Raw genomic sequence first — 23,402 nt, 5'->3', positions numbered from 1 at the left:
AAGGCGCCTGCGGAGAGCCAAGACATCCGCCTGTGGCTAATCATCACACCCTCCATTTCCCCCTCTCATTATCCAGCAGCACGAAGTTATGGATATTTACGATCACGTCCAAGGAGACTTGTTCTCCTCCAGTGACCAAACTAAGAAGGAAGAGACGGACCAAAATGCAAACAAAACTAACCAACCCGCCGTCGATCTGAACACCGAGCTGCAGGAGACCTTCCGTGCCTTCTCCGCAAGCCCCTGGGGCTCACGCCTCGGCGACCTTTGGGGCAACGTTCGCAAACAAGGCGAAAGTTACTATGAAGGCGCGCGACAGGAATACGCCGCCGCCAGCGAAGAAGCGGTCAAGGGATTCTCCGGTCTGAAAGATAGCCTTGTTGGGCGAACGAGGGGTCTCTCGCTCAGCACAGCGTTCGGCGCTACTAATGAGCGAGGAACAACGGACGGCTCTCTAACGCCCACGGAGTCTCGCGCCGCCGACGATCCCTCCTCCAAGGCGGAACAACAACAGCAGGATGGGAGCGACAAGAAGGCTACCGCAGGCGAGAGCTTCCTCACTCGTTTCAAGACCGAGGCGGCTCGACGGCTGAGGGAGCTCGAGAAGGCGGAGGAAGCAGCTGACGAGGCGATTTTGCGGTTTGGGATGAACATCACTCAGAAGTTGAAGGAGGCTGTGACCATTGTTCCGCCTGAGGAAGAGTCTGGGTCCGGGTCGAAGGTGCTTTTCGAGAGCAAGGATGCTGAGGGGAAGAGGGTTATCCATGCGACCCGATTCGAGGCCCAGCTTCATGTCATCCACACGACGCTCGACAGCTTCCTTAAGGACCCCGCTAGTGACGAGTGGCCCGCTTTCCAGAAATCTTTCAACATCGACGACAAGACTTCTGCTATCGCTGCCGATCTGGAGAAATACCCAGAGTTGCGCTCTGCGATGGAGAAGCTTGTGCCAGAGAAGGTTCAGTACGCCGAATTCTGGTCGCGGTATTATTTCCTTCGTCTTGTTATCGAGACGGAGGAGCAGAAGCGGAAGGAGCTACTGAAAGGTATGGCCTCGTCTTCTCTGTTGACCGAGTTCCCCCATAACTAACAAGATTCCTTGACTACAGGAGCCAGCGCTGAGGAAGAGGAAGAAGTAGGCTGGGACGACGATTCCGACGACGACACCGACTCCCCAACCACGCCGCAAGTATCGGACAAGACCAAGGCCAACAAGGCCGCTCCTGCACCACCTTCTGCGGACATCAAGCCCCTGAAACCCAGCGAGCCCCGAAAGTCGAATGACCAGGGCTCTCAGCCTGATAGCGAGTCCAGCTACGATCTCGTCAGCGGTGCCACGAGTCGGACTCCTGCCAGCCCTAAGGAGAAGTCCAAGGACGACGACAGTGATGATGACTGGGAGTAGAGCATTTTCGCTCTCATTTTGCTATTCATCAATTCGCGTGTAGCTCCCAGAAATATATGGACAGATTCTATGGATATGGTTGTCACCTTTAGTGCTGTCTACTCCGACCACTGGATGGTTTGGAAGATGCGACTGGACGAGGCACAAGGAGTTGGGTTGGGTTCTTTCTACTGCTTTCAGTTTCTTAGTGGGCGTACATTATTGTTCTTTTTCTACTTAGCGATTATGTATCGATTACACAGTCTATATTCCCCAAATACTCGCTTTGAGTATGCACAATTGCACATACTGCGTTTGCCTTGGAGTTACGGTCTTTTTATCCAGTCTATAATTATCCTCATTTCGTTGTAGATCGCCTACTAGTTGTATCTGTTTCAATTAGTAGATATCGCATTCAATGTATAATAAAGTCCTCTACGGATTTATCATTGTTGTGGTATATTCTTAGCTAGTGAATCAATGAGCAAGCGGGGATCCTCTTCTCTCTCGCTCATCAATCAGTATGCGCCGAGGAACCTCGCACCCCCCTGTCACGCCTCAAGTCAGCCGCCCCCGAAACAGACCGTACTTGCGAGGGTGTCTCCGGCGTATTTTCCCTCGAGCGAAGATGATACCCCCTAGTCCGCTCGCTTGGGGTGTAAGGTATTTCACTTGTGTCCCTGCTATACCCAATAGAAATTCCTTCCGGTGTCCCGTTGTACTGATAGTCTTCGCCTCGTCGCTTCACGGGACTCTCATCGTATGGATCCCAGCCTACCCTTCGTCTCGCGTCAGCGCGGAGTCGCTGGCGGTGTTGTTCATCGCCCCCGGCGCCTGTGGTTGATGACTCTTCTAAGAAGAAGTTGAGGAGCTCGTCGCTGATTGAGAGGTGGGACTGTTGTTGGAATTGTTGAAGGGACATTAGGCGGAGGAGAGTCTCGAGAAGTGAGAGGGAGGTACGGATATTGTTGAAGAGAGGGTTAGAGACTGTAGCTGGCTGGGACTGGGATTTGCCTGGCTGTGGTGAAGCTGTCTGCGATGCCTTGTTGTCCGGGTTAATGGAGAGCTGCGCCATTCTTTCGGTGGGATCGGGTGACTTGGTGTCTTCTCCGTCTGACTCGGTGTCTGATGATTCGTCCTCGTTATACACCTCGAAAGCTATCCACTCTGGATCCAGGTCCTTGGGCAACCGCCATTCTTCGGGAATAGAGCTTTCATGGAAGCTAGGATATGAGTTGTTGGTGGCGGACCCGATTAACTGGGCGTCCAGCTGCGCCTGTATCTCGTCTATCTCGTCTTCTGGTTCCGACTCATTAGCAACGCCGAATTGTGCCAAGTCTCGCTCAACCATGCGGCGTGGTGGAATGGCGGTTGTATCTCTTTTCAATAGAAGGACTGGGTTATTTGTTTCGCCCTCGGTGCTGATGTTAAGAATTCGTCCAGTGTCTGCGTAGAATATCTTCGAAATTTGGTGGATCGGTATGATATCGCGTATTCCTGCATCTTTAATATCCTCATATCTTTGAGGTTGAGACTCATTTTCATCGAATGCATGAACTCTCCCATCATCTAAATCTTCTACCACCAAAATTTGGTAGGCAAACTCGTCCATCCTTCCCTCCGCAGGCAATTGTAGCGGCCGCGTCTTATTTCCAGGATGAACCACCATATCCATCGGTACTCGCCGTAGCTTTAAGCGAGCCTTGTGCATGACCTCTTTCCAAGTAGTTTCGCGAATGCCTTCTGTGTCATGAGGCCGGAGATGACTTGCAAAAAGCATGTACATGGATAGAGTGAATGTAGGGCCGATCTGAATTGCATGGGACGGGGAAAAGGAGTATTGCGTGTCACCAGCTGTTAGAAACGTACTTGCCTGCAGCAACCGTGATGGCGATATCGTCGCGGGCAGGTTGGTCGACAGTTTAGCCCCTGACGTCGTGATAGCCAGGTTCATGAGCGGGACTGCATCCTCGATCCGAATCAAAAGTCTCTTGATGTCTTTGATTATGAGGTTGACCAATTCTTTAGTTCTGGAGACATCGGTCGGGGTCTTTCCTCCTCTCTGGGCCTGCTCTTCAGATTGAGCAGCGGCTGCAAGTCGCTGACCGAGTGACTGAATATCTAGTCGGAGGGTCTTGGTGAGGGAGACTGCGGATTCCAAAGATGTATTGCCCCGTGCAGCGCTATGCTCGTCAGAACTCGAGAGCTATGTTTAAGCCTAGGCAAGCCTCTTACATTAATTCAATCATATCAATTGCTGGCGAAATAACCTGTATCTTGCTTTCAAGCCGCTGCTGGAGCGCAAGGAGCTCATCCCTCTCAACACTTTTGTCGACATTCTCAATAGTTGGCCAGTTAGCCAGTCTCTCGGCTTGAAGCAGGGCATAAACTTACTTGCAGTAATCTCGACGATTGGCGGATTGCGTAACTAGCTGTGATGGCGATGCCTGAGCTGTTACAGAGATGTTAGGACATATCGGCGTTGGGCATGGCCCATAGATGCATGACGTATGGGGAAGCAAGACGAAGGCGAGGCGCATACCGAATCGCATAGTTCATCGCCTGCTGCGTGAGCTGGAAATGAAGTCAACTCCTGGTACCTGCATGGCCTTCTACCGCACCAAGTAGAGCACTTACGCGTGCTAGAAATGCGTCCATACTGGCTCTACGACTGGCTAATAATCAAAACCACCATAATTCAAGGTGCTGGGAGGATCTAGAAAACAAAGGCGTCTCTTGGGTGGGATGTTTGTGTGGCGCCGTAATTAACCTTATCGATAAGTGCTAACTGCCACTGTGGCTGGTGGCTTGGGTAGTGAGATTCAGGTACCATTCGGCCACTTCTGTTAGGCGAAAGAAGGTATCTAGCGACTCACCCCTGAATGACGCATGTAGAAACCTATAATAATCAGGCATAGATTGGGCAAAGGCCGCGTAGAACGTTCTTTTCCCGCCACCTTGACCAGCCGTTTAGCGGGGAAGACATGCGGCTGCTGAGTCAGCGTGCAAAAATGCGCCTCACTAAACCTGCCAAAGACCCCCCACCCTCTCCCATCCTCGCCTTTGTCTCTCGAGTACTTTATACCCTTGCTCGTTTTCTTTCTCATTGTCTGTTCGAGCGCTTTTTCTGTTAAGCATCTAGACGTTTCGAGCATGGCTAACCAGACTCCCGACTCCTGGGAGGATGAACTCTCCCGGCAGACCGAGGGCGTTAACCTGAACGCACAAGGCCGGCCCCAGGCTCAGGCTCCTTCTTTCCACCCCGGCGTGGCCTCTTTCCAGCCTGGAGCAGCTGCTTTTGTGCCTGGACAGCAGTTCCAGTACGGCGGATACCCCCAGTATGGCCAGCAATACGGACAGGGCTACGGCGGTTACCAGGGTTATGATCAGCAACAGGGCTACGGCCAATACGGCGCATACGCTCAGCAACCCGGTGGCTATAACCAAATCTACAACCAAAACTACAATGGATACCAGCAGAAACAACAATTCTCCCAGCAGCCTCGCCAGGCCGCTCCCGCTTCCGCCCCCGCTCAACCTGCCCCGAAACCCGCCAGCACTGCCGCTCCCAAGGCTAAAGTTTTGAGCATCGGTGGCGCCAGCGATTCCCCTAACGCCCCGAAAACAAAGGTCCTTTCAATCGGTACTCCCACGCCGGCCTCGACTACTCCCTCCTCCGATTCCGGATCTCTCGCCGAGGCTAAGGGCCCCGCAGCTGTTGAGGCTGCTTCCAAGGTGACCGCCGCCAAGGCTGTCGAGAAGACAGAAAAGAAGGCGGAGCAGAAGGCAGCTGCCAGTGGCAAGTCGTCCCCAGCTCCATCAGGGCGCAACAGCCCTGGGCGATCTAGCCCTTCCCGAGCAGAGATTGCGAAGGAAAAGCGTGACGCAGATGCTGTTGCTGCTGAGCAGAAAGCCGACGTCGACGAGGAGACGTTGAAGGAAATCTACGGCGAGAAGAAGGAGCACGTAAACATTGTTTTCATTGGACATGTCGATGCTGGAAAGTCCACCCTCGGAGGATCTATCCTTTACGTTACTGGAATGGTGGACGAGCGTACACTCGACAAATACAAGAGGGATGCAAAGGAAGCCGGTCGTGAGACATGGTATCTCTCTTGGGCCCTGGATCTCACAAATGAGGAGCGTGCTAAGGGAAAGACTGTCGAGGTTGGCCGTGCTCACTTCAAGGTCGACGTCCCAACTCCTGATGGCGTTATCGAAAGACATTTCTCCATTCTCGACGCCCCTGGCCACAAGTCCTACGTTCACCACATGATCGGTGGAGCTTCTCAAGCTGATGTCGGTGTGCTCGTTATCTCCGCCCGAAAGGGTGAGTACGAAACTGGTTTCGAGAAGGGCGGCCAGACTCGAGAGCACGCCCTGTTGGCAAGGAACACCGGTGTGCGGAAGCTTGTTGTCGCTGTCAACAAGATGGACGACCCGACTGTTGAATGGAGCCAGGATCGTTTCAAGGAGTGCACTGTCAAGGTTTCCAAGTTCTTGGAAGCCCTTGGTTACAAGAAGGACGACCTGACTTTCATGCCCATTTCCGCTCAACGCACCTTGGGTGTTAAGGACCGGGTCTCCTCGGACGTTTGCCCCTGGTACAACGGACCTTCCCTCATCGAGTATCTCACCGAAATGAAGATGCCCGAGCGTAATCTCAATGCACCTTTCATGATGCCTATCAGCACCAAATACCGTGACATGGGTACTATGGTTGAAGGACGCATCGAAGCTGGTGTCATCAAGAAGAACGCGACTTGTATCATCATGCCTAACCGCACGAAGGTTGAAATCGCGGCGCTCTATGGTGAGACTGAAGATGAGATCGCGACTGGAACTTGCGGCGACCAGGTGCGCATGCGTCTTCGTGGTGTTGAAGAAGAAGATCTGCTTCCTGGATTTGTTATGTGCTCGCCTAAGCGCCCAGTTCACTGTGTCTCTGCGTTTGAGGCGAAGATTAGAATCCTTGATCTGAAGAGTATCCTCACAGCCGGTTTCAACTGCGTTATGCACGTACACTCCGCTGTTGAAGAAATTACAGTTGCGGCTCTGCTGCACAAGCTCGAGCCCGGTACTGGACGCAGGAGCAAGCGTCCCCCACCATTTGCTAGCAAGGGTCAGACGATTATTGCACGCATTGAAATCACCAGCGCTGCAGGTGCTGTCTGTGTCGAGCGTTTCGAGGATTACAACCAGATGGGTCGGTTCACCCTCCGTGACCAGGTAAGCTGCTTTCTCCCTCTCATGGTATGGTATGTGTGAACTAATGAATATTTCTAGGGTCAAACCATCGCTATCGGTATGATTACCAAGCTCATCGAGGAGTAAACGACTTTTTGATGACGGCATCCTATCGCTTTCATGATAATGCTACTGGGTGGAATTCGAGGCATCCCGATGAGAACCCAAGGGTGACTCAACGGGATCAAGCCTTGTTGATGATGATGAATCTCATTCGGTTATTTTTTTATAGATTTACGCATATTTTCTTGCTGGATATGAAAAGTCATTTTTCCGTCGTGTAGAGCTTCTTTAGATACCAGGAGGTACATAGTAGTGCACATTATCATCATCAAAAGAAGATACTATTACATGCAAAAGACATGTCTATCAGGGGAATCACATAAAATCCATCCACGCTCAACCATTCTACCCTCAATTCTACCATTCTACCCTCAATTCTACCTCCTCTTCTTCCCAACTACCTTCGTAAACCCATCCTCATCAACCTCCGGCTCAACTCTCTCCCTAGGCGCACTCACCAAAGCAGGCGCCTCCCCCATCTCCTCATCCTCATCCTCATCATCACTCTCATCCGTCTCACCCTCCTGATCCTCACCCCTCCTAAAGCCCGCAACAACATCCCCCTTCTTTGCCGCCTTCGTCTCCCACTCCTCCCACATCTTCTTCACCTCGTCAAACTCGCCCTTCTCCACCATCTTGCGGATCTCCATGATTCGATCCGCCACCTCACCGGCACTCTCATCGTCAACTACGACGTCAAACTCGTCGTTCATGACTTGTATCAGGACATCCTCTAGGTCCTCGGCGTCGGTCTCGGGTCGGTCAACGATCATCTCGGAGATTGCGCCGCATAGCCAGTCGCGCTTGTCTGCGGAGGTTGGGCCGCCCCAGTTGCTTGTTACGGCGAGGCTGAGTGCCGGCCAGGCGTTGATTGCGAGCGTGATGCCGAGGTCCAAATAGGATGAGGCGGTTTGTTGTGCGGGAGTTGGGGTGGTGGGTTGTTGGTCAGACATTGTGGGATAATTCTAGTTTGAGGGCGTGACTGTGATTGTCCTTTTGGTTGAATTGGGATTTCGGTGCGTATGACCTCCACTATAAATGTTTTGCTCCCAAGGTTGTCTTCGCGTTCCGGTAGCCGTTTGAATGCGGGGAGTATATAAAGCTGTATTTTGGCGATGAGGTCGGAGAATTTGCGCCAATTTTGAGAGTGAAGCAGGCTTATGAATGTTCAATTGAGTTACTATCGTGCAAGAGCCGGATCCTATAGATTCGAGAATGTCGCGCGAAGGAGGGGTTGTGTTCAATTGAATTATTGTGATCTAAAATTTTCCCGCCTTATCGGCAGACAGATTAGATACCGTACGATAAGCCCTGGTCAGGTGACCTTGCGTATAGCACCGGATCCAAGGTTAACAGCATGGTGAGCTGAAGAGAGAATAAGATTCGAAGATATAATGGGTATAGTGAAATCATGGCAAATAACAATCCAGATCCTATGACATGGTGTATCGCAGCGTATGTGGAATCCGCCGAAAGAGAGCACAAATGATCCCGCCCGCCCGAACGCCATATACCCAGCCAGGGGAATGTAAAACAGAGAAGTAAACAGGTGCATATCACAGAACATAGCTCAAGATTTCTTGAGATCGTACTGCTGTGGCAATATGCCAAGGAAGGGTGTTGGATTGAACAATCCACGTGCCTCGCACTCGCGCAAGAGTGCCCAGGTCCCGATACATCCCTATGATTTCGCGAAGAAGGGATTCATAAGAAGTTGAAGGTCGTTGTGTAAATATAAGGTTGACGTTCACGGTGAATACGCCATCAGCTTCTGCGGTACCTCGCCGGCGAAGGAGGTAACCACTAGCTAATGCAGGGCGGTACTCTGTGAGATGGAGAGTGCCGTTGAGGCGATGTGATAAGAGAACACTCCAGGATTCGTCGCAAATGTCTATGAGTACAGACTCGGATTCTGATTCCAATGATGGATCCGTTGGAGTGGAAGCATTCGCTGGCGCCAATGCGCCACCGGGCGGAGTTGGGGCGTTGCCTAGCCCATCCGGTGAAAGTATCGAGTTGCTAGGGAGTGGTGTGGCGATAGGAGTCGAAGAAGCCTGGGAATTGAGGAGGCTCATTGGTAATGCCGAGGATGGAAGACTTAGAGAGAGATCGGAGGCTGTATTGACACTCAATATCGCCAGTTCTACAGGCACGGCTCGTAATTTGTTGTATTGGTCCGCAAGGTTCAGCCACGCTAATCGTTGTTAGTACACGCATTGAAAAGCATATGGGTGTGTAATCCTTACTGTCATATTCTTCCTGGTCAACGTTGTCAGTACTGACGATGATGACTCTCCACCTGCCTTGGGTCTTGTCCATAATGTCCTTTGTTGCAGCCCAAATCTCATGGCGCACAGCAGAAATTGTTCGGGAAGCCGTAGTGTTCCGGAAACGAAGACAGTAAGACATTGTCCGTTGAAGAACACCCGAATTGTCCGACCAGGCCACAGTCATCCATCGCTGATCTTGACTTCTCGAGCAGGCGACATGAAGGCACTTCCCTTCTTGCAGGGGAGATGAACGCTCAGAGGCAAGCCTGAACCCAATCGCTGGAGGAACAGTCTCAGCTAGCATCACAGGCGGCGCACAGTTGATAAGGTTCGGCTGCGTTTGTCTTGTAGAGCACCGGCTGTAGACTTCTAAAACCAGATTTAGATAATCCGGCTGAGGAGGAACAATCAACGAGTCTGCTGATGAAACAGTATTCAAGGGAATAATCTGCAGTAGGACTTCATCTAGTTGCCTAGGTTGCTTGTCCGCGCTGGCGAAGTAGTTCTGCAGTAAACACCAGAATGCAGCGCAAATGTCGACCAGCGAAGCAGCATGCGAGAACGGGTTTATTATATAGACAACGATATTATCCTTCGATGGTTTACCATCTAGAAGAGCGGCTCCTTGAAAATATTAGTCAATGGCATTTCAAACTTACGGGATGACCTTACCAAGCTCTTCACAGACTAGTTTCAGCTGCTGCATGGCGATCTGATAGTTCGGCTTTCTTTCTGAAGTGACATCCCATTCGCCTAGGCCATTCGTGAAGGCGTCGGAAACCTCTCCCCTAGAATGGCTACCAAGGTTGCAGCTGGAGTAGAGAAGACTCAGTCTGTCGATAAATGTATCGGCTGCTCTAGTCGTAGACTGAGGGTGTATGCAATAGGCAGTGACATCCTTAGGCCCATGAGCAGGCTCCAAGCCAAACGTCTCCCAGAACGATATAGCGGTAGGCAGTAACTCCAGAAAGTCTTTACCGCGCCGAACCCGTACATGAGGAGGTGACAATCTCGTGATCAACCCTTTACCGGTATCTTTGCGCTGAACGTTTTGCCGAGGTGTAAGACCGGCATCAGGCGAAAGGAAACTCTGCGAACTTTGCTCTTGTAAAGACACAAAGCTACTCAAATCAAGCTTCTCAAAACCGCCAAGATACTCGGAATTCTCAAGCGTTTCCCGAAATCCAAACGGCTGGTTATCAAGACAGGTGACACCGAGCTTCCCGTCAAGTTTGTGGTCCAAGGATGATTGCGTGACTTGATCAACTAAAAGCTGGGCAACTTGGACCTGGATATCCCGTGCTGCGAGTGACGGGAAGACCTGGTTCTCAGTCAATGTAAAGAACCCGGCGATTGACCAATCGGAGAAGGTAGAGAGAAAGTTCCCTAAAAAGACTGAATCCTCAGACCTGGAAGTATTTATCTCCGGCTCAACGCCCTTTGAGTCCATCTCTGAAGACGGCTTGGGAGATTCCATGGGACTGGAGCGAGCCCGCTTCCGTTTCAACGTTGCCAAAGTTGTGGATGGCGTATTGTCCTCCAAGTCATTATTGTCACTCTCGTCGTCCGTTTCGCTACTGGAATCGGTGCTTGAAGATGAATCCATATCGATTGGAGGGCTCCCATGGCCATCAGCGGCGTTGGGGTAGGCAAACGTCTTCATATTGCTTTTCCGACGTGGCAGGCCAATAGTTGGAATTCCATCCGAAGAATGGTAAGGATCCTGGGCAAACGCGGTGTTTGCTCCCATGAACGAAAACTTGCCTTCCGCGCCATACTTCTTATCCCACAAAGACATGTTGTTTCTGAAAGCAACCGGGTTGTAGTGGCTCGGAGTGTGGGTAATTTTGGCAACGGAGTTGGTGGTCACAGCGGATTCTGGAAACAGGATCTTCTTGACCTCAACAGGGCTGAGGGGAGGACTGACTGTCTGAACTTGGTCAGGACCAGGTGATAATACGACTGCGTTATCCAAGAGAGCCGGCTGATTAACAGCAGAATCAGGGTTGATATGCTCTGGGCTTTTTTGGAGCATATAGTCCGCATCGATTGGCATGTCGCTGGGAGCGGGCACATTTAGTTCAGGGGGTCCAGCAACAGCATCCGGTTTGCTTGATTCAGCGAAATCGGGACTTTCTTGGATATGTGCAAGTTCGATGTCCTTTCCAGTTTGAGCAAAGTCTTGCTCATCGAAGAAACTGAAATCAGCATCCGTGATCCCTTTCGTACCAAAGTCCCTTTCGTTAATGTCTCCAAAAAGGTCATCATCCTCGTTTGTGTCATAAAGTCCTGACCCAACGCCAAGCCCACCTGACGGACCGAAGTCCATATTCATATCCGAATCTAAGGCAATTTTTGCAGCTGACGACACTGCAGGGTTGACCCCTATGCCGGTCGTCCCATCAGGCGGTGTAGGGTACACAAGGCTGGCGCTCTGCATTTCAGGATGAAGAGAGGCTCGGGATAGACTTTCGATCCCTTCTGGGAGACTAGCATGCCCGGGCGATAACGTGGCGTGGTTGCTGATTTGTTGTTCCTGGCTGTCCGAAGGAAGCTCCAAGGGGTTGTCAACGGCTTTGGGTACTTCCTTATTAAACCATTCCTCCGCGAAACCCAAGGGGTCACCAAGAGAATACAGACTTTCCTCTGTTCTGTCGAAGGCTTCGGACTGACTAGACTTCATCCTCCTGAAGCAATAGACCGCAGGCCAAAGTATGCGCTTTAGTGGAAGCGATGATTTCTCTTCTTTCATTCGAGCGGCTTCTCCGGATAGTTTAGAATAGAATGGTTCCCAGACCTCAATCTCCACCCAACCATCATCAGCCACAGGGTCGGCAGAAAGTCCAAAGAAGCCCAACCATTCCAGAACGTTTAGTTTCCATCGTCCGATGTCGTTCGAATCCAAAAGAGTATGCGAAGGGTTGTTCTTTTCAGGGTGAGCAGTTACTAGCCTTGCAATTGAGCCGGTGGGGGCTAGCCAAAGATCTATGCCAGGTAAAAGCTCAGAACTGTTCGATCCTGGATTGTTGAGCCGTTTTAGACCAGCCTGTGCTATAGTCTGTAGGGCGACAGTTAACTTCCCCACCGAAGTCAGTTGGATTTGGAGGGAGGTCAGTGCTGAGACAGAAGTGGGGCCATTGTTGGCGGCGTCCTGGCCCTCATCTAGATAGCTCTCGACGGTGTTGAAGAGAGTGCGCGGCCCAAGGGGAATGGCATTGTTCTGTCGGACCATCTGAAGACTTAATGCGGCGGTAACAGCTGAGATAAATGAGGCGTAGATTGCCGCTGAACCGCCCGAATTGTCCACTCGCCGAGGTTGCACAGAGCCGCTTTGCAGCCGTTGTGACGGCGCCGGGGAATTGGCGCCTGTGGTTTGGAGATCTGACCGGTGGCTCTTCGCCAGATCTGCACAAGAGACACTCCCCGAGGTCCAAACTAATGAATTGGTAAGTGCACTGCTAGTATAAAGTGAGATCTGGCCGATCCGCTGTCGACTGACCTTTAAGAACCGTGGAACCAACAAGAAGGCGATTTGATTGATCCCCGCCTTCACTCGAAATCGCCGACGGGAGATGATCAAAGTCCGGTGTGGCGGAAAATATCAAAAGACCAAGGCGTCTCGGGTAACTCAATACTAAGCTACCTTGACACCTTAACCGAAGCTCGAGCTCTTTGAGGCGGCTAATATGTTTTAGAACAGTATGCCCATTGTTGGGGCCATCGCCTGGAGGATTAGTGCCATTATCCTCGGTGTAGATCCTCCAGTAGACGTTGGAGAATCCATCCTGGCTGCGCATTAGAACCGAGCTGGGGCTGTAACCGAGTAGATAGGAAGCAACACCTACAATGACGCGTATGTTTGTGATGCATCCCCCGGGAAAGTCCATATTTTAGCTGATGTCCCAGGGTGGACCAATAAAGATAGCTAGGGAAGCTGTAAAGACCGAAGATAACTTCATTTCCAAAGCAAGTCGAACCAAAGGCAGCTTCTCAATCCGCGGCCCATCGCATCGGGATGTTGACGAAGATGACGGTCAGCAATATGGCGAACTGCGGGTGATCAGCGCCCTATGAAGGTGTTCGATATCCGGGGAGCACAGGCGCGGTCAAAGCAGCGACATCATGGGACTAAGAATGGTGCGCAACGAAAGGAGCGACGATATCAACATCCCCAGCAGCGGAGGTTTGCGGCGAGATCCAGCACTCAAAGCCCAGTTGGTTATGGGGTTCCGCCAGGGCCCGTGCAGCCAATCGGAGGCTCTCGATATCCGCATGGTCACGTGCGCTCACTTATCGATAACCAGAAAAAATAAGAGAAAATCGGCAGTCTCAGTCTTTCCGATCCAGCATACACCGAGGGAATCATAACCATGAAGCTCTCTAATCAGTCGGAAGTCCCCGTTTATACGATATCGGGATCAAATACCGCCCGCCCATTACCAGAATGGCTTGCGAGACGACGAAAGCGCAGTCTCAAGGATGACCCAGAGTATGCGAATCGCATTGAACTACTGCAGGATTTCGAGTTTGAAGAAGCTAGTCAGTGCATTCGGGTCAGTGAAGACGGTGAATGGGTCATGAGCACAGGTGGGATACTATGTCTACTATATTGAGGGACTTTGGCGACTGACCAAGTATGCTTTGAAGGAACTTACAAGCCGCAAATCCACACGCACCACCTTCCTCAGCTTTCACTATCATGGGCTCGCCATACAGATGCCCTTAACACGACATTCCAATTGCTTTCTTCCGACTACTCAAAGTCTATCCACCTTCAGTCCGACCGGTCGCTCGAGTTCCATACGCCTGGCGGATGCCATTACAAGACAAGGCTTCCACGATACGGACGTGACCTGATCTATGATAAGATGTCCACGGAGGCTCTTGTTCCGGCGGTTGGTGTAAATGGCGATGGTATGGGTGAGGTCTTCCGTCTGAATCTAGAACTGGGACGTTACATGCGCAGTTTCGAGGTTGACGTTGGAGGCGACGACTTCACATCGGCCGGTGGAGGAGCATTGCAGGGTGGCATCAATACCGGTGCAGTCAATACCGGAGCTATTGCTGAGGAAAGTCATGGTCTGCTCGCCTTCGGTACGTCGCTGGGCACAGTTGAGCTCTGGGATCCGCGAGCCAAGGGTCGCGCTGGAGTTCTGTTACCTCCGACTCAGATCGGACCTGATGATGCAAGGAATGAGATTACGGCACTAGAATTCCACCGTTCTGGGTTGACGCTTGCCACCGGTTCCTCGAACGGCCTCATCCACCTCTACGATCTTCGGTCACCCGTTCCTCTGCTCAAGAAAGATCAAGGATACGGCTTCCCTATCCACACTCTGAATTTCCTACTACCGTCGTCATCCACCCGGGAACAGACTCTGGAACCCAAGATTATGTCCGCGGATAAGAAGATCATCAAGATCTGGGATCCTCGGGATGGCACCCCTTGGACTTCTGTCGAACCGGCCGTCGACATTAACTCAGTTGCCTGGTGTAAGGATAGTGGAATGATTCTCACAGCCAACGAAGGGCGGCAGCAGCATTCATTCTTCATTCCCCAGCTTGGGCCAGCTCCGAAGTGGTGTTCATTCCTGGATAACCTGGTTGAGGAAATGGCCGAAGATCCCAACGACCCTAGCGCCTTCAACGCTGGCCAGGCTGGCTCCGTCTACGATAACTTCAAGTTCCTTACCCTACCTCAACTCAAGACTCTCAGCCTTGACCATCTGATTGGAAGGACCAACCTATTGCGACCTTACATGCACGGATACTTCGTCGCTCAGCGACTTTACGAAGAAGCCCGATTAATCACTAACCCCTACATCTGGGAGGAAGAACGCGCAAAGAGAATCAAGGAGAAGATCGACAAGGAGCGTGAGAGCCGAATCCGAGGCAAGAAGAAGGCCGCCGTCAAGGTCAACAAGAAGCTCGCCGAGCGCCTCATGGAAATGGAGGAGAAAAACGAGCGCCGCAAGGCCCAACGTGTCCTGCAACAAGGAGGCGACGAACCCATGGAAGATGCCGATGCTGCTGCCTCCGCCCCCGAACCTACAGCAGTCCTTAGCGACAACCGTTTCGCCAAGCTCTTCGAGGACGAGGACTTCGCCATCGACGAGACATCCCGCGAATTTGCCCTTCGCAACGCAGGTAGTGCTCCCGAGCCTGCCCGCCCAGCTAGGAAAGAGCGCGGCCTCACAGCCGTGGAGCAAGAAGCCATCGACGAGGTCCCGAATTCCTCAGACTCCGACTCCGACTCAGAGAGCGAAAGCGAACAAGAACGATCGTCGAAACGCAAACCTTCCACCCAGAAATCCGCCAGACAATCCAACACCAACCGCCGCCAACCTCAAATGCAAGTCTCCTCTTCCTCTGCCACAGCCACCTCCACCCGCGACCGCTCCTTCGGCTCCCGTGCCCAAAACATGCGCACGAAAGAAAAGCCTAGTCGCCGCGTCACCGTGGTGGGAGAGCAGGAATTCACATTCAACCCTAGGGGTAAGGGATCAGCCAAACAGGGCAAGGATGCGCCCTTTAGGCCGACCACCGCATCCTCCGACTACAAGGCAAAAGAACGTAGGAGCGCCTCCGGAAACACGTTCCGCAGGATGTGAGCGTGCTTATCAGCTTAGAAACTCACGCTCCTTGTCTTGGTCTTGGGCTTGGGCTTCGTTTTGGTCCACGTCTTTACTACGCACCCTGAATCATGCAAATATGCAGCTGGCGCACCATGCCACTTCAGTATCTTGAACAGGACAATTTAGAGAGACACTGCACGCGCTTGATTCTCCCTAGAAGTCCGAGCTTGAGCTTGTGATCTTGCCAAAGGGGTGCTGCAATCTCTTTATTTCGCAGGCTAATCATTGCCAAGCTGTTGAGGACTTATAAGGGCTCAAGTCGCTCTAACTTTCATGACTCTAATGAGCACTGGCCAAAGAGGTGCTACGAGTCGATGAAACGCCAGCTGGTGAGACATGTCAGTCAGGCCGCTCAAAGACCCCCATGCAACTGCATGTCCATATAGATCTTCTCTTTGGTTTTGATATATCCCGTCTTGTACGTTTAGCGTTCCTTGAAGTCTAGTGAGGGAAAAGTTTTCTTCAGAATTAATCGATAGTTGATTAGTATGATTCATCGGCGTACTTCTGTGCTGTGATACAGCATCTATCATCGAAAAGCAAGCACTACCCTAACGCCGGCCATGGCATCAAACCCCAAGAGAGAAGCCAATGAGCACCCGTAGGCGACAATCATAGATCGCCAGAGATACCCAGGAAAACATGTCCCAAAATACAGACGAACCTGCCAGTTTAGTCCAAGGCGACCAAGAATCAGGAGAAGCACAAATTTTGAAATACAAGCAAATCAACCGTGGAAAGGAAAGCCAAAGCCAAAGAAACCCATGGGGTCGTATCATTCTCTATCACCTTTGCCAATCGCTAGCCGATCAGTCTATGAAAAACACCACCTTGCAAAATTGGGACCAAAACAGTAATCAAAACACCAGGGTGTATATGAGCCAACAGGCGTAAATGAAGAGCAGCTAGAATCTGAGCTGGAGGTATCCTACTCGAAACGTATGAGATGAAGAAAATGGATGAGAGAAGAGCAGATAGAGAAAGGGGATAATGTGTCTGCGGTATAGTCAAGGCCAGAGGTGGAAGCCAGAGAGCCCGCCTCGCTTCCCATTGCCTCGTCTGGTGTTGGTGTTTCCACTCGAATCTGGTCCGTGATTGCCTTGACGGCCTTCCTCGAAGCTTCGTCGCGATGCACCGAAATCACTCATGGCGAATAGCAAAGGCTCGTCTTCTTCGACCTGGGTGGTCGGCGGGATATGCTGGCGTCCCGCGCTAGATCTTCGCCCAGATCCTCGACGGTCTTCCGTGGCGCTATTGCTTGCGCTTGGATTGGCTTCGCGCTCAGCCTCGCGCTCCGCTAGATAGGGTGGAATGAGCCCGCCACGTGCGATGCTGCTGGAGCCAGAACTGAGGGAGTGAGGACCACCGGAGAATCCGCGGCCACGAGAATGGCTAAACCGCCGCTGGTGTAGGGGATGGTTTGATGATGGCGACGACGCAACTGCTGCGCCTAATGTCGAAGCGCCACGATGGGCACCAGACTCCCGTAGTGCAGGGACTCGATAAACGTCTCCATCGTCTCCCCTACTGGTACGCCCACCGGACTCAGATGGTGCTAGATTAGTACCAGCGGTTTGATACTCCTGTTGGCGTTGAAGCGTTCCGAGGCCAGTATGAGATGGTTCCTCAGCCCCAAGACTCACGCTACGCATGGTAAAGATTTCATCGTCGTCCATTACATGAGTACTGCGACGGTTGGCAGCTGAGCTAGAACGGCGGAAAGTGGTGGGATAGTTCGTCGCGGGAGATGTTGGGATAGGTATAGCAGTAACAGTTGAAGGGATACGTTCGGTCGTAGTTTCATCACTGGCATCCTCTTCTGGCGGCGAACCGTTGTCTTCATGTGAGCGTGTGGTAGTATCAACTATACTGTGGGAGCTCAAGCGAGAGGGTATAGCGGGTGTATGGGGAGTATGGGGAGATATCGCTTTCCCTCCAGGGGAGGAAGCGGTGGAGGTGGAGGTACCGGCAATCATTCCCGGGACACCAGAGAGTTGCTTGCTAGAGGTGGCAGATGAGCGATTCATGAGCATCGAGGATGACATTGAATCGGAAAGGGCGGCGTTGGAATCCCGCATGCCACGAAAGCGGCTTAGGGCTGCAGAAGTAGCCGTCGTCCTACGGGGATTGTCCACAGCGTTCTCACCCGAAGGACTCAACAGGTCCTTTCTAAGATCTAGCATCTTCAAGAACTCTGAGATATTTTCATCGTCCGCGTGGATTGAATCGGCACTAGTCCCGGTGATTTCGGCAAGTAGCCCAGAGCCGGGCTGAGCGCCGGAAGATGTTGCACTGGCTTTACCACTGGAAGTGTCGTCTTCAAGCCTGTTGATTCCTCCTGAAGACGGCCTGCCTCGACGGTGGCTGAAAGCACTACTGTATCTCGATATAGGTGCCGGGCGAGGAGATGCCGAGCTTGGAGACGGAAGAGGATTATCGGGACCTGACGCGAGTGGCTTGCGTGCTGAGGCGGCCACGGAGGGCGGTGGCATATTCCTGGACTCGGACAACGAGGCTCGACCAGTGCCAAGTGTCCGAGGCGAAGCCCCTAGTGGAGGGTCAACAAGAGACGGCGACGCAGACAACGGCGGCGCCTTGAACGGCTGAAACGAAATGGAGGGCCTTCTAGCAACGTTGGGGTTTGCTTCATTTGCGAGGGTGGCAGCGCGTCCCACCGGACCAGCTCTAGCAGCGGTGAAAGAGTTCCGGTGGGAAGAGGTCGGAGGAGATGGCGAGGAAGCCCCCGATTCTCTTGCAGCCCGAAGCGCTGAGATTGGACTCGCACCAGTAGTAGGACCTACATGGTGAAAAGTCGATAGACTGCCGTACGCGCGACTTAGGTCAGGATCCTCCACAGTTCTTCTCGTGAGCGGCACCGACCCAACTTCGGGGTTTGTTACTCGCGCATCCTGACCACGGAATGGTAACGACGGTTGGAAGATCTCGTCGTCAGCCCCCATGAATCGGGAGCTCAGAAGAGCCTCGGAGTCGTCGACACGGAAGTCGCAGCTTGTTCTATACGTAACTTGCACGGAAAACGGGCCAGCAGGCGATTCGTTGACGCCAAAGCTGTATGTATCAACCACTTTTGTATCGCCATCGAACAGAGGAATAGTCAAGTGATCCGGCTTGGATGATTCTTGAGATTGGCCACTCAATATCCGATATTTGATCCTCAGCGCGGGGTTTGCCCGAGACCGTCCATTGCGCTTAATGAATTTCCAGGCAGGGAGAAACTTTGAATATGTAAAGAGAGACCGAAAGAGGATGATACTCTTCTTGTATACCGTCGGTAAGATAGCACCGAGATCGCTGGGCAGTTTACCGGGCATGTCGCCCAATTCTACTCTCCATCGCTCAAGGATCACCTCATCTGCATTTGCGGAAGAGGCTTTCACTCGGTGCGAGCTTTGAGACGTAGCGAGTGATTCTGACACATCCCAACGTTTCCCATTTTCGTCTAAAGCAACAAGTGTCTGGTTATTTGTGAGCCCTTTTGTATCCAAGTACGTCTCGATTATCATCGGCGGCGGTCGGTTGTCTGTTGCATCACACGTTCTCCAGGTTTTCAGTTGGTCCTTAAGTGCATCCGTCTCTTCTATCTCGACATTAAACTACATAGATAGTATGTCAGCTAAGACGATTTCAATGCAGCAATGCAATCCATAGAAACATACCCAGCGATTCACCCGAGGTATGTTGGAATTTTTAGTATAGGTGGGGGGTAGCTCGACGCGAGAATGTAAGATGATAAGGGCAGCCTTCGTATGATAGTTCTAAGACAATATTAGAACCGAATATCATATTCAAATACGCGACATGGAGCCGACAGCACAGAGTTGGAAGCATACCGTAACAATCTGGTTCACTTTGCCGATAGCTTCCGGTCCAGGTTGGGAGCTTTGTCCAGGTTCTGAAGTATCATTCTCAGTTTCAATGCCTAAGCCTCTGTTCGGATGTGCTCTGAGGTCGAAGGCGGGTGAATCGGAGCGGCGATCGTAGTCCTGAGAGCGCCGGGCTGAAGAGGACGGCGCCGCGGGAGCGGGCGGCCGCGGATGTTGATGCATTGCTTTTGGAAATAAACCAACAATACCAGACGGGTGCTATTATTGTAATATCCAGGCGTATTCCAAGGGAGTAGGTGGGGAGCGTAGTAACTATATCAGGAACGAAACGGGGGGACGACGGTGCCGCTGTGGTTGGCCATGCTCACGAACGGAAGAGAGGCACAAGAGAGTCGGATTCGCAGTGGGACCTTCAAATCAGAGCTCAAAGATAAGTCAAGCTAATAAGCACAAAGTAATAAGCGTTTGAGGCTCTAGATAGCAAGCAGCGAAATCATTGTTTGCTGTGCTCAGGCAACAGGGTGTTTGTGAGTGTGGTTGGTCTAGACAACCTTGGGAGCTTCTCCGCACTGACAGCGGCTCCAGTTATCTGGACGGGGATCAGGTCCGGCAGGATCAGCAATTCAAGGAGTCATGATCAACACAGTTTTGACGGAAATGTCGCTGATATAAGAGGATCGAGAGAAGGGGAAAGCAAGAGATATGAAAGGGAGCAGAGAAAGAGGTGTGGACGAAGATCGGCCAAGAGAGAGGAAGAGAGTGGTGAGTAAGTAGTCCAGGCCTGCAGAGGGTCTGTGACGCACGCTGGTGACTCGACGGGCCCTGGTCAAGTGCAGCCTTCCGTCAGGTTGTCTTGCTAGTCCCGCTAGATAGGTCAACAACAACCAATTTTTGATCCTCCCAACACAGCATAGGATCAGTTAGCTTAGTCCCCGTTTGTATTCCTCCTCTTTTTCCAACAAATTCGTGATCAGGCCTGTTGGTGGTGAGACCTTTGATTCAGACTGGGGTTCGGGAAGGCGGTGAGGGCCACTGATAGATAGCGTAGATCCTCCCGTGACAATGAACAATCTAGTCAGGTGCGCTTGCGTTATCTCTTTCCACTCTTTCAACCTTACTCCCTAGCTCTGCTGGTTTTCTCTGAGAGGTCCGGGGGCGAATCCCGTCCCAGCGCTGAGCATGCATATCAGCTGTGGCCTCCAGGCACAGACCACCTTCCAAGTCGTCAGCACTGACACTGGTCGCCTCATCTGCACCCTGAATGCGTCGCACCGCTACAGGCGCCGGTACAGGGCGCCGCTACAGGTGGAGTCAAGACGGAACTCACCACTTGGAGTCCAGGCACGAGTCTTATTCCTATAGGACCTTGGTAGCCACTCTTGCCACGAAGTGGCAGAATGATATGTCCATCCGCTGCCAGGCTGATGAGAAACTGCGACCTGGAACTTTTAGGCCAGCCAGCCACTGCCGGATTTACTAACTACAGGTCTCTATACGACAGGTACCGACTTTGCGTCGTCTGCGACCTTGCAGTTAGCCGAAAATATTGATTTCGTTCTTTGAGATCGAGGAGGCTGGGGCGTGCTTGTGGCTACTTGCAGACGGCGATGTTCCTACCGTAGAAGTGTCTACCGTGCAAGTGCTTTGGTTTTGGTTCCGGTTCCAATGCATCGGCAGCAATATTTCTCTGCGAGGCTACTGTTAAGGATGGTCTGATGGATAAGGTAAAGGGTCCGCCCACCTCGTGCGCTGGAAATTGAACGCCGAAAGGCTGCTGAATGGATTGCGTTTTGCAAGATGTCTTCCGCACGCAAGTTCCCGAGCCTAGAGTCTTCATTACTACCGAGGTCAGCTTTCTAGGAACCAGTTTTGTTTGTGTCTAGAAAGCAAGAACCCTCGAGAAATATTCCCGGATTGACCCCCCTTCTACCGCACTCGTAGCGCCAATCAACCCATCCGGCCGTAGGATCACGACGGCGCCCTTCTCCGAATCCACCCCCATCCTGTCATGAGCTGAGGGTTTCGCTGCATCAAAATACGCGTTTCCAAGGGGACTCGTCCCCAGGGCTTCATACGGCGAGCATCCGACGGTCGAAGTTATTGTCAACCATTCAATGCTCTTGTGCGATGTAAGCTCTGGCGCCGTGTCGCGCAGATACCGCTGCAATTTCAGCAACGTTCTTTGAATACTCGGTTTACTACTACCCGTGAAGACAACAACCCAAAACTTGGCCAGGTTCGGCGTAATTTTCTGCAGTCGGATGCTCTGGTTCGTGCCAGGCATCCTCAATTCAACGTCTGGAGGCCGGCTTCCCGCCATGAAAGCGCACCATGATGCCGATGTCGTATCGTTCAGCACATTTTCCGGATAGGAGATGCCTAATCCCGTATTGAACGCAGCAGCCTTGTCAAATATCTGCCCCAGGACAAGATGCGGGTCTGCATTCGGATCGCCCGTATACCAGGCAGGCCATTTGCAGGACATGAGCATCGCAATATCCTTGTCGTAGTTGATCAGCTTCTGCACAGCCGTCAACCGCTCGGCCGTGTACGTCTCCAGTACCTCGGGCTTTGTGAGTCCTCGAATGTGCAGCGCCAATTTCCATCCGAGGTTAACAGCATCATGGATACCCGTGTTGAGACCCTGTGCGGCGCCACTGCTATGCGTGTGTGCTGCATCGCCGCAGAGGTAGATTCGGTTGTTGGTCGTCGAGAAAGTCTTTGCGATGCGCTGCCCGATTGTGTAGAGTGTCCACCAGTGCACTTCCTTGAAGGTGACCTTGAAAGGCTTCATGGCTTCGATTGCTTCTTGCACGGCTACGTCTTGCGTCACGCCATCCGGGTATTTGGTAGCGATCTCTGAGCTGTATGCATAGCCGATTCTTGTGGCGCCGTGGTCGAGCGGAGCCCAGAGGACGTTTCCGTGTGTTCTACTTTCGATCGCGCTGTTCCCGAAACCGTGATGTCAGTTGTGCTTATGGAAGGTAGCGCATGACTGCGTGAACGACTCACCCATAGGCACGAGTAACCGGCATGTCTGTCTCAACTATCCCATCTATTCGAATCCACCTATCTTCGGACGTGTCGCCTTCAAAGGGAATTCTTGTGTGTCGGCGGACGAAGCTGCGTCCCCCGTCTGCACCGATGAGGTACTTGCTGCCGTTCTTTAGCCATGTATCATGTAGCGCAGGAACTAGTCGGTAACTTGACTATACCTCTTCAAATGGAAAGTTTCCTGTGTCGCGGCATTTCGAAAGGTAGATGTCATTGCATACCCATCAGGTGCTGTGCCCTCGTCGCATTCGAAGCCAACGCACTCCGTTCCCTGGTGATAAGTCGCTCCAACAGATTGCAGCTTCTCCCGAAGGATCGATTCTGTGTACATTTGCCGCAGGACGAGGGTAAAGCCGTACGCAGTGTCTTTGATGTTCTCCATGAACGTCCAGACCCGACCTGGGATGCTTTATCCCATCAATCAGTTCCCTCTGCTCAATTTCAAAGGATAATTAGACAGAGAGATCACCTACACCCTCTCCCCATCCTTATATGTGACACTATTCCGACAAGAAAACCCCAGCTGTAGCATTGGCTCAATCACACCCAGCTGATCCAGCAGCTCTGAAGTGCGCGGGAATAAGGCAATCGCTCGCCCATATGCATCCTGCGTCTCCTTTCTGTGCTGCTCCAACACACACGCGGATACGCCGAAGCGCTTAAGCTGGTATGCCAGAAGAAGGCCAACTGGGCCTCCCCCGACGATTACCACGTCGTACGTGTTTTCTTCGGTGACGGTGGGGTCTGAAGTTGTCATTTCGGCCTTGTCGTCCACCCGCCGACAACGTCAATCATTGATCTCAATATATTTTCAGTGAGGCATCGTTCCAATATGTGCTCTTTATTCGGTCAACTAGTGCTGTGCGGGGAATAAGACTCCATCTGAAAAGTAATTCGGGGTATG

General features: G+C 52.1%; 8 protein-coding genes across 8 annotated transcripts; 3 read left to right on the top strand and 5 right to left on the bottom strand.

The window, feature by feature from the left end:
* Positions 1-88: 88 nt before the first annotated feature.
* On the top strand, positions 89-1,405 carry DSM5745_05388 (BSD domain-containing protein; the record flags this gene model as incomplete). Its single annotated transcript, XM_026747404.1, has 2 exons — positions 89-1,046; positions 1,110-1,405. 2 exons carry the CDS (start codon positions 89-91, stop codon positions 1,403-1,405), a joined length of 1,254 nt encoding a protein of 417 aa, XP_026603236.1.
* A 493-nt stretch (positions 1,406-1,898) lies between these two features.
* Positions 1,899-4,042, bottom strand: DSM5745_05387 (RanGTP-binding protein; the record flags this gene model as incomplete). Its single annotated transcript, XM_026747403.1, has 5 exons — positions 1,899-3,567; positions 3,620-3,723; positions 3,779-3,836; positions 3,927-3,958; positions 4,022-4,042. The coding sequence occupies 5 exons, from the start codon at positions 4,040-4,042 to the stop codon at positions 1,899-1,901; spliced, it is 1,884 nt and encodes a 627-aa protein (XP_026603235.1).
* Positions 4,043-4,537: 495 nt separating this feature from the next.
* DSM5745_05386 (translation termination factor GTPase eRF3) lies at positions 4,538-6,718 on the top strand (the record flags this gene model as incomplete). Its single annotated transcript, XM_026747402.1, has 2 exons — positions 4,538-6,613; positions 6,671-6,718. The coding sequence occupies 2 exons, from the start codon at positions 4,538-4,540 to the stop codon at positions 6,716-6,718; spliced, it is 2,124 nt and encodes a 707-aa protein (XP_026603234.1).
* A 353-nt stretch (positions 6,719-7,071) lies between these two features.
* DSM5745_05385 (pre-rRNA-processing TSR2 family protein) lies at positions 7,072-7,647 on the bottom strand (the record flags this gene model as incomplete). Its single annotated transcript, XM_026747401.1, has 1 exon — positions 7,072-7,647. The coding sequence occupies one exon, from the start codon at positions 7,645-7,647 to the stop codon at positions 7,072-7,074; it is 576 nt and encodes a 191-aa protein (XP_026603233.1).
* Positions 7,648-8,250: 603 nt separating this feature from the next.
* On the bottom strand, positions 8,251-12,761 carry DSM5745_05384 (uncharacterized protein; the record flags this gene model as incomplete). The annotated part of the gene is made up of 4 exons (XM_026747400.1): positions 8,251-8,888; positions 8,941-9,588; positions 9,637-12,399; positions 12,464-12,761. The coding sequence occupies 4 exons, from the start codon at positions 12,759-12,761 to the stop codon at positions 8,251-8,253; spliced, it is 4,347 nt and encodes a 1,448-aa protein (XP_026603232.1).
* Positions 12,762-13,098: 337 nt separating this feature from the next.
* DSM5745_05383 (WD repeat NOL10/ENP2 family protein) lies at positions 13,099-15,575 on the top strand (the record flags this gene model as incomplete). The annotated part of the gene is made up of 3 exons (XM_026747399.1): positions 13,099-13,244; positions 13,292-13,551; positions 13,612-15,575. 3 exons carry the CDS (start codon positions 13,099-13,101, stop codon positions 15,573-15,575), a joined length of 2,370 nt encoding a protein of 789 aa, XP_026603231.1.
* A 1,031-nt stretch (positions 15,576-16,606) lies between these two features.
* DSM5745_05382 (putative autophagy protein Atg13) lies at positions 16,607-19,666 on the bottom strand (the record flags this gene model as incomplete). Its single annotated transcript, XM_026747398.1, has 3 exons — positions 16,607-19,213; positions 19,277-19,375; positions 19,451-19,666. 3 exons carry the CDS (start codon positions 19,664-19,666, stop codon positions 16,607-16,609), a joined length of 2,922 nt encoding a protein of 973 aa, XP_026603230.1.
* A 1,657-nt stretch (positions 19,667-21,323) lies between these two features.
* DSM5745_05381 (uncharacterized protein) lies at positions 21,324-23,255 on the bottom strand (the record flags this gene model as incomplete). The annotated part of the gene is made up of 4 exons (XM_026747397.1): positions 21,324-22,389; positions 22,457-22,600; positions 22,660-22,905; positions 22,972-23,255. The coding sequence occupies 4 exons, from the start codon at positions 23,253-23,255 to the stop codon at positions 21,324-21,326; spliced, it is 1,740 nt and encodes a 579-aa protein (XP_026603229.1).
* Between the last annotated feature and the right edge of the window lie 147 nt (positions 23,256-23,402).

Source organism: Aspergillus mulundensis (assembly GCF_003369625.1).
Source record: "Aspergillus mulundensis strain DSM 5745 chromosome Unknown scaffold_5, whole genome shotgun sequence".
NCBI classification, from domain to species: Eukaryota; Fungi; Ascomycota; class Eurotiomycetes; order Eurotiales; family Aspergillaceae; genus Aspergillus; species Aspergillus mulundensis.
The sequence above is the reverse complement of the archived record's forward strand: the minus strand, read 5'-3'. Positions and strand labels throughout refer to the sequence as shown.